The sequence below is a fragment of the Bactrocera latifrons genome, unplaced genomic scaffold (genome assembly GCF_001853355.1).
Source record: "Bactrocera latifrons isolate USDA-ARS-PBARC rearing strain unplaced genomic scaffold, ASM185335v1 scaffold_74, whole genome shotgun sequence".
NCBI classification, from domain to species: Eukaryota; Metazoa; Arthropoda; class Insecta; order Diptera; family Tephritidae; genus Bactrocera; species Bactrocera latifrons.
This window is the reverse complement of record NW_017537423.1, coordinates 1-10,213: the sequence shown is the minus strand read 5'-3', so window position 1 is coordinate 10,213 and position 10,213 is coordinate 1. Positions and strand designations below refer to the sequence as shown.

At 36.1% G+C, this 10,213-nt stretch overlaps 1 protein-coding gene and 1 long non-coding RNA gene across 2 annotated transcripts in view; one reads left to right on the top strand and one right to left on the bottom strand.

Moving 5' to 3' along the window:
- LOC108976239 (high affinity cationic amino acid transporter 1) overlaps positions 1–3,685 on the bottom strand; it is a 21,520-nt gene extending 17,835 nt beyond the window's left edge. The window contains exon 1 of the mRNA XM_018945193.1: positions 3,105–3,685. Within this exon, the coding sequence (XP_018800738.1) occupies positions 3,105–3,140 (36 nt within the window). The 5' untranslated portion in view covers positions 3,141–3,685. The remainder of the gene's footprint in view (positions 1–3,104) is intronic.
- Positions 1–5,279, top strand: part of LOC108976240 — a 27,512-nt gene extending 22,233 nt beyond the window's left edge. The window contains exon 3 of the long non-coding RNA XR_001993931.1: positions 5,261–5,279. This is a non-coding gene — a long non-coding RNA (uncharacterized LOC108976240). The remainder of the gene's footprint in view (positions 1–5,260) is intronic.
- Positions 5,280–10,213: the final 4,934 nt, after the last annotated feature.

The window sequence follows — 10,213 nt, the reverse complement described above, 5'->3', positions numbered from 1 at the left end:
TTACGTTCGTCTTAATCATACGAGAGTGGCTCGAAAAGTACTCAAGCTGGTGTATGAAAATAGAAACCCGCTCACTATTCTCTAGTTAGGTATTCAACCGCGTTAAAAATTAAAAATTCAATTTCAAATATTTAATTTTTTCATTACTAAGTTTTAGAAAATAAACATTTTTAAATATATAGTTTATATTTTTTTGAAATTTGTAAAAGCCTAAAAATTGGCTTAACTTCGTTTTGATGATACGAGAGGGATTCCAAAAGCACTCAGCACAATTTATAAATTCAAAATCTACCCCCGATCGAATTTCCCTCCCTGTTGTTTTTTCGGAGAGAGTCACGATTGACTATTTTTTTTTTTGCTCACTATGCTTGTTTTCGATCCCTCGTAAAAAAATAGATATATCGCATCTCTACTTGATTAACACAGTCTCAATTTTTGAGATCAGTTGTTTGTTCGGTTATGAGTGGCTAGATTGATAATACTTCTAAAGAGAGCAAGCGCTGTAACTAAAGTTTTACTAGTAGAAATGAAGTATAAGAAATGAATTGATTACACCATAGCGTAGCCAAGGCGCCAAAAACATATTTCGGAGGTCCATGGTCAGAATTTTATTTTTAGAAGTTTTGCTTTAATCCTTATGATTTGCATAACAAACAGAATTTGCAAAGAACTGTTTGTTTAAAGGTTGCCATACTTCGAAAAAATTATTTACACCGATTTTTGTGCAAGCCGAATTACATTGATGACATTTTATATCATTTTCAGGGACGCGTATCCACTTTTCTCTGAAATATTCACATTTCAAATTGCAATTTTGTATATTTTTGGTAAAAAGGGTTGCCACCTTTGTATATAATATTCACATTTATTACGCAAAAATATGACTTGAATCATTAAGCGACAGCAGCTGATACAGAGAGAAAAGTTGACAATGTGTTGCGCAGCGCTGACTTATCCCCTCATTCACAAAAGCAAAAGAAAAGGCACGACAATTACGAGAAAAATTACAATAAAGTCTAAAGCATATGTGTATAGGGTTTTAACGGTTTGTGTATGCATATATCACACCATTCATCCTGATATTTTTGAAACTTTTCGCATGCGTTGTTGTTATTGTGCTCAACATGTTTGTGCATTCAAAAGGACATTATCTTGACTAAGACAGAAAGCCGAAACGAACTGCTCGTTGTTAAGGGTGCGGGTGTTGAGGTGTTGTAGTTTCATTAAAGCTATACGCAATCGAACATTAATACGTAAGGATTGTTGTGAGTCTACATACACACACACACAGACGCGTGTATAAACAATAACCCCCTAATGCATGTAGGCATGCATATATATACGCCTGTATGTATGTACATATGTATGTATATATTTCTGAATATATGTGTGTATGTGTGAGTGGGTGCGTACATTGGTGTTTCTTACTGCTCCTATGTTGCCACACTTTAACCGAAAAAACCGCAACGGCAGCATGGTGTGAACGCACAATTTGTAAATGTAACGTATACGCCGTGTTGGCCCACTCACTAAGAACATTCTCGCCCAATTGTGCGTTGTGTTGGTGATGAGCGCACTTGGGATCGTTGGGGAAAACTTATCACTGCGCTGGCATGTTGAAAATGTCATAAATGTGTGCGAATGTGTATGTATATATGTATACGAGTCGCATGCGTATTGTACCGAATAAATGACTTTAAGGGACATCGAGTGACTTGTACAGCTTGCATGACTTGAATGACCAACAGACGTATAACAGAAAATGATTCACAGTTAAATTTATTTTTCCTCGTAATACTCACGTATGAAGGTATTTATGTGCATATGTACATGTGCGAGTGTACGTAAATATTTGCACGCCCTTGAGTTTTGTGGAAATCATTTTTGATTATTTTTCAGAGATAATTTTAATTTTTTTCCATTTCATTGTTTAATTAAATTATTAATATTATTTGTTGTTAAATAATTCTGGAATTTAACGCTTTCAATAATTATTTAATTCAACATTAATTTGTACCAGTACAATAAATATACATATAGGGCAAATCTGTGAAGAGGCTAATATATTCTGAACAGCATATACTAAGATTGACGATGTTTGTAATACCCCGCAGGAAACATCGGAGACTCTTTAAAGTGTAGCGAAGTACGCAAAAACAAATTTCAGTGGGGGCTCTTCTGTTCAAATTTTCCATAATTTAAAAAAAGGAATGAGAAATATAAAAACAGGTGTTTGAACCTCTAAAATTCCCTTTTGAGAATGCCCCTGAAAAGGTGAATCGATTTATCCACATCCGTCTGTCTGTTTGCATATAAACGAACTAGTTCCTCAGTTATTGAACAATCAATCCGACCTTTTGTCGGAACCGCCGATATGAGACCACTTATTCTAACTGTATAAACGAGCTATGCTGAAATTCCATACCAGGCGATGCAGGCCTTTTTGTTTTCAGCTCTTTTTTAGTCTAGAAGAATGACACGTGAATACAGTATAGCAAAGCAAATGAAATGCTTGAAATGCAAAGTATTTATCAGGCCATTAAAATGTGATCAATATTTTTTGGACTTCTGAAAAAATATGCTATTTTTTAATAATCACTGCAACCGAAAAATAAAATGAAGCATACATTTAGGATAACAGAAGTATAATTTTGAATGAATATCTTGTGATAGAAAGTTGATGCATACATTTTGGCTGAATATTCTGAGGGAGAGTTCTACAATTTTAAAATAAAGGAGCCTGCTTTCAATCTATCTATAAATTTAAAAAACATAGTGTTAAGGAAAATAAAAAATATTTTGATTTATAAAAAAAAGACATACCCCATTACTAGTTAAAAATATCTAGCTTTTGAAATAATGAAATCTATGTACGCAGGTAAATATATAGATATATAAGCCTATTGATGCCTATTAATTTCGTTTAATTTTACAAATCAACCGAAGGGGAATAAGTTCTCCTGTAATCGCCATGTGCAGGGAAACTGTTACGTTGTATTTGGCTGACGCTCGCTGTTATGCGATAGCTTTAAAAATAACTCACAGTACGCAGTCGAAGCAATGCAAATATTCTATATAAAAATCTAAGTAAAATCGTTATTTACCCTTTCCGTTAATTGCAGCAAATCCGACGGCTTCATTGTTGCGCTTGTGGTCTGTCGGAATGTGCTTTATCGCGCTGTGGCTGCTGCAGTTACCACGGCTGGCACTGCCTTCGCCTTGTTTTTGCTGTTGTTATGCTTTGTTCTTGCGCTTCGCGAGTTGCCAATACAAACCTCTCCGCGGGAGTGGTGCGCGCTGTTGCGTGCGGGTCTCACAGCAAGTCACCAGCTTCTGCGCTATTTTCACGTTGGTATTTTTACGACTTTTCCTACACTTTCGAATTGCTTTCACTGCTGTTACGCGAACAGGAATACTGCGCTGTGCCCCGCTTCACCTACGGCTGCTTTGCGCTCTTTTATCACTGCCACCTACTCAACTGCTTCTGTGGTCTGCAGTATTGCCTTTGCTATTATATAGGTACGTTCTTGCAATATCCTGCCTGACTTGCTGGGCGTTCCACTTGCAGCTTCCGCGCCTGCGTTGGGCGTCCTTAACAGTTGTAACTGGCTTCTTTTCACCCGTCTATGCCTGGCCTGGCGGCCTGTATGTGTGCGCGCGTATGTGTGCCTTCAATTGATTTTATGTGCAGCTGGCGGCGTCATTGGCCGTATTCAACAGTTCTCCACCAGCACTTGGGCCAACACTACTACTGCGACGACGATGATTACAGCAGTGACTGCAACGACGGCAGTGATGATGACAGCGACAGTGACAATGACAACGGCGTTGGTTGTGTTGTTCCTTTGAGTTGCTGTTGCTGTTGCTACTGCCACTCTTGTTTCGACTACTGCAGCTGTTCTTGGCGTTGCTTTTGTTGTTGTTGTTGTGGTTTCGGTTATAGCATTCGTTGGCGTTTTTGAGCCTTAAATTAATCATTTCACATTTCGACGCCCATTCCCAATGACAATTTTGCTATTTTCTGTCCTGTGTACTGTGCGCGTCTGCATGTAAAATGAGAAACTTGCAATTGACATGAAAAAAGCGCCCCCGTGCTTGACAATTTAAAATGAAATTAAAGTGCTAAAATACCGTGAAGAGACGAAATTTCAGTCACTTTATGGGCCTTAATTGTTTAATTTTATTTGACTTTATTTAGTTTATGTTTTCTTATTGGACGAAATAATATTTCCGGCGTACTCGACAATAGCATATTTTTTCTAAATTGAAATTTTTTTCTTCTAATGAAATTATTGTTTTCTAATTTCTCTATTAATTTTATTTTTATTTTATTTTATTTTTTATTTTTATTTTTTTTTTTTATTAATTTTGCCATTAATATACTTTTTTTATAATTATTTTTATGAGAGGTTTATTATTATTTTTTTATCCTCTAACTTTATATCAACCCTTTTTTTATTTGTTTAGAAAATGTCTTTCTTTACTTGTAGCGCTGGGCAAGTGCTTGAGGTTCGGGGTTAATATTGGGTAGTCCAAGAAGTCTGTTCGTATTTCTAATCAAACTTCAACTTTTTTTTATATTTATACTAATATAAAATATTAATAAACAAATATGTACCATTTCTGGTCGACTACTTTTTGCCAATTTTCTGCTAGAGACATTATTCGATCAGTGTAAATCGAAATTTCGAAATTTCCAAAATGAAAGCGACCAAACCATTTTTGTGCTACCCGAACTGTTACAGCATCGTCTCCGTAAACTTCACAAATTTCATTGATGGCTTGGGTCGCATTCTTCCCTTTTTTTTATTTTTTTTTAAATATAGCGAATTTCTTCATTATTTTCTCTCACTTTTTGAACAGTGTAATATTTTTCCTCTTCCCCGAATTAAATTTTTTTGGTTAAATGAAGCTTAAAATCTCATCTTTCCAAGGTTATATGGTAATGTGATTGGTGGTACTGGGGATATACGACTGCAACGATATCTATTGACAATATGCGAAACAACTTTTTCGACTACCCAATATAACACCCGGAAAAATTAATGATTATGCAGTTTTATATTCATATATATTTTTTTAATCAAACTAAATACAGAAACACTTATTTGTTTCTCTTTAAGAATAATTAAGTGATTTTATTTTAATTATATATATAATTAATGAATTAATTAATACTTTTTTATATACATACATATATGTATATACTATATGTATTATTATTATATTATTCTAAAATTAATATTATTTTTAATTTCAGTACCATTACGCAACTACGGTATGTACAAAATTCATATTTTTATCTAAAATATTGTTTATACTTATTAGAGTTGAATTTTTGGTTATCATTGTTTTTGTATTATTTTCCGCCACATGCTTATTTTAATGCTTTTTCACCAATATTCTTGTTAATATTTTTTTAGTTAGACAGGGATAAGAATTCTTTAATTGTTATTTTATTTGTTTATATTTATTATTTTTTAATTTTTATTTTTGTTATTATTATTTTTTCTTTTTCATTTTTATATTTGTTATTTATTATTTTTTTATTATTTAAATTTTTTTTTATATAATTTTTTTACCTCAAATTTTATGTGAAAAAGTTATATTCTAAACATTTGTGCCTTTTTTTTATTATATTGTAGTTTTGAGTTACATACATACATATATTTTTATTTTACACCTTTTTTATTACTTTACATGTTATAGGTATTTTATATACATATATGTACATACATACATATGTATATTTTATTATACGTTTTACTATTTTATATTAAACTCCTTATTCCTTCATTAATATAATTTTTTCGCTTTTATGTATAAAATCATGGCTGGATTTTCACATAAACCGCTTAACATTAAAACTTGAGTTGCCTAAACTAATATTTTTTTTGTCGTTTTTGTAAATTTGCATAATTCCGCAACAACATAGTATCGTCGCGCACCGTAAACCATCTACCGCCATTAATTCCGTACTTTTAAACTTTTTAAATATATGTATGTGTGTATATAATAGTATATACCTTTTCACTTTTATACGTTTTACATTTTTTTATTACACCTTGTTCGTCCTTTATGCCTGCGCGTGTAGTTTAATTTTATTTTGTCCACTAGCACTTCTGCGTTCACCTTCACTTTCACTACATTTAACTTTTTTCACGAATTTCGCCTGACTTCGATTTCGTTCCGCCAGCCTTTCGGCAGCCACGCTGCTGTATTGTTGGTGCTGTGTCTGTCGCGCAACTTCGCTTCCTTTCAATTTTTTTTCTTTTTTACTGTTACTCTTATTAATATGTATGTAGTGTGTATAGATTAAGGCGGGGGCGGCACTTTGCAATCGACCAGCGTTGTAAGCGGAAATTATGCAAAAAAAAAAAAACAATTGTTTAATTAAATCATATGGAAAGCACCCGAGTTTTCAGATTTATTTCTACATTTTTTTCGAAATAAATTTTCACTTCACAAATTTTGTACTTTTTCGCAGCGTCGTTTAAAAAACGTAGAAATACTCCAAAAAATACATAAACACACACACTCTCGCATACCGTATAGACCAGTTAATTGTCTAACCGTTTCTAGTGTCTGCTGTTTCTCTATTTTTCAACAACTGGAATGTGTGAATTGGTCGTCAAATCTGGCCATTTGGTTGGTGTCTATTAGCGCACTGACTGAACGGTCGCCATGAATGACTGCAATTTACCGTTGTGTATATGTCGAAAACTTCACCTACACATACAAAGGCACACTACGCGCTCTCTTTTCTCAACAAACAGACTTATGAGCCGCTCAATTCACACTCTAAAGAGTCCTTGCTCGGCTGTGGCAAAAGCTCCAACGTATCCTGTCAGACGATTAAAACACACGCACAACGTTTTACAACCGAACTGAAACGACGAAGTACTCGAGCCTTAAATACGCGCTGTTACAAAAACAAAAGCACAGACATACATATGCGCAGTAGTATGTGTGTGTGTATATGAGCAGTCAGTTGCTTGCCATATTTTATGAGCCTTAATTGCTTTCGACGGCCAAATAATTTTCAGCTAATATTATATTACATTCACATATGGACATATGCTACTTTAAAGAAATTTTCTATGCACATCGGTTACTTTACTTTACACCTTACACTTTATATAAAATTTTCCGTTCTCGCTTCAGAAAGCAGTATGTGATGTTGCTTTCACTTTACTTATCCGCAATTGTCATCCCTTTTCTTGTCTACTCAAGTTGCCATTTCACTCTGCCTGTGTGTATCGTTTCGACTTCATTGTATCCGCCAATGTCGCTCTGACATTGTGTTCCATTTCCGTTTGTTGTACTAGGTATGCTGCACTGTCATTTCCTTCCTCTTCCCTACTCTACTCGAGAATATCGAAAAGTATGTGCAATATGTGCGTATGAAAAGCTTCATGTTTAAGTTCTCAAACTTGCTCACTCTCCATAGAATTTATAGCCCGCAATATGAACACTACCTGAATGCTGCCATATTGTTATTTCGAAGATTATAGCCGAGTTAAGAACAGCGCGCCAGTCGTTTCTTCTTTTCCATGAAGTGGAGGTCTTCCTTTGCTTCCAACGGCGGGTATTGCGTGAATACTTTTAGAGTTGGAGTGTTTGGTCTTATCCCACGGTAGTTGGCGCAGATTATGGGGTCACCCTATTTGTGGATTGGGCAGAGCACACTTAAATTCCAATCGTTAGGCATGCTTTCGACCGACCATATTTTACGAATATTGACGCCGCGTTTGATTAGTTCGGCCGGTAGTACATCGGTCTCGCCGCTTTGTTGTTCTTCAGACGGTTAATTGCTGGTAAACGGTTATAGGACGGAATAAAACAATGTGTCTCAGTTTTTGAAGACTCCTACAATACTTGGGTTGAAGAATTGATGTGTACTGAGGATGCATATATGTTTTCAAAAAATCCAAAGTCCTAAATTCGGACTCTTAGATGCTCTTGTATGTTAGAACTACATTAAGCCAAATCTTTCCTTAGTGGTGTTTTTCCTTGATGGAATTGTGGTTAACACTTGTGTGCTGATATCTATAACAGATTTATCTATATTAATTTTTGAAGAACCCACATTATTTTCACTTTCTGTTGATCCTCTTGGCGCTCAATGTACGCTAAACGTTCAGCATATCATTAGTAAGCATAAAGCAGGCACCTTTCTTCTTTTTAACATCAGGTGGGACATTTCGATCGTCCATAATAGCTTATCTAATAACTTTTCAATACGAACACTGGCCACCCTGCACTAACCCTCAAACAGATGTGCATTGGTACAATGCAAATGTCTCTCTGCTTCTCTCGCGCTGTTACTTTACTAGAAATCATACCAATTAGCTTTTAGCCTTCACTTTTCGTTATGTACGTATATTTTGGCATTTGTGCCTTCGGCCAGAAAGCTTTCATTCATTCATCCCTTCGTACGCGCTATACACGCTAACGCTAGCCGCTAGCCGCGCACGCTTCTCCCATCGTAAACACCTGTTATCCACACACTCACCTGCGAACACACACAACTAATTACGCACATAACGCTAGTTATTTTACAAGTCATATTGTGTTCGTAGTAGGTACATGTTGCACCATACCAAGCGACGCACTTTTGACATTGTATTAACTAATAAAGAGTGATGCAGTTGCCACCTGTTTTTATTTGCGCGCCGTCCATTTGACATACATAAGTTCAACTTGAGTGCAAGTATATGCGTGTTAGCGCTTGCACTTGTTCGCTTTATCCTCATTTGAACTCACCTCACAGCGACTTAGGGCGCTGTCGCAGACTAATATGAAACGTCAGCCCCATATTTTGTCCCTAAGCAACAAGGCTTATCCGCCGCCATTTGACTTGAGCCAATTGTCCCGGCATCGCAACACGCACATATAAGCCTTTATTCACCGCACGGCGTCTTTTGTTGCACGCTATGCCAGTGTCGCTGTGTGCGTGCACTTTATACTCTTGTGTGGCAACATGTCAGCACATATTTTATTAGACAAAAACAAAACCTGTTGGCCATGTTATCGCACTTGTTCGGCTGCCAAGCCAAGCCAAGTCGTCGACTGCGTGTGTAGAGCACGATTGCATGTAACCCAGTTCCGCCCCCACCACCCTTCAGCGCTGGCCGTTTATTAGTCTGTCATTTTTTGGCAGACTTTAGGTTTGAAATATGCATGAATTTAAATATTTTTAGCGTTTACTTTATGGCGGGGAGGTCAATGGAAACAAAGGAAGCAACAAAGGTGTTATTTATTCATAAGCTTCACCTGCTTAATGAGGGCAATGCAAGCTTACATAATCAAAAATTAAGTCCTGTGGTTGTGGCAATTCGGAAAGAATGTTGAAAAGATTGAGCGAAGGCGTAGTTATTTAAGAAAATAATAATTAGTTTTGCCGAATTAGAAGGTGACGTCTATGATTGATTAGCTATGTTTAACTTTTACTTTACTTTACTTTAAGTCTCAAACGCCAGTAACAAGAACTTGATAGAACGGGAAAAATTTTTCAATAGGCCTTTTATCCTTAGCTTAAACATTATTTTTTAAGTAAAGCGGGTACTATAGTTTGAAGATGTTGAGTGGAAAGTTAAAGAAAGTTAGAAATAGTATTAGTAGTACATTTCTGATATGTAATTGAAGTAGTTGGCAACGGGTTGAGTTGCAAGTTTCGAGAACGACTTTTTCGACAAATCTAATGAGTCGATTTTATTCCAATCTATATAAACGAAGATAATATTCAGTTAAATGAATATCCGTCAGTCTGCCCGCATGTTCTGAAAGTTTTTACACTACCTCTTCTTTCAACGAAGCTGCTCATTTGTCGGAACCGCCGATGTCGAAACACTATAGGATATATCTGACATACAAACTGATCGATCAAGCTCAAGTCCTTGTATGGGAAACTCTTTTATTTGACAAATTTACAGGCACCGTGCCTGGACAATGTTTAGGTGACTCTCGCGCCGTGATGTTATGTGATTTGAAAGTCACGCGGTAAATTCGCGGGAAGCTGGCTTCCAGTTGACTATATAAGTAAGGCAGGCACCATGCCTGGCCAGTGCTTGGGTGACTCTCGTACCGCAATGTTAAGTGATTTGAAAGTCAGGCGATAAATTCGCGGGAAGCTGGCTGCAAGTGGGCTATATAAGTAAAGCAGGCACCGTGCCTGGCCAGTGCTTGGGTGACTCCCGCGCCGCGATGTTGT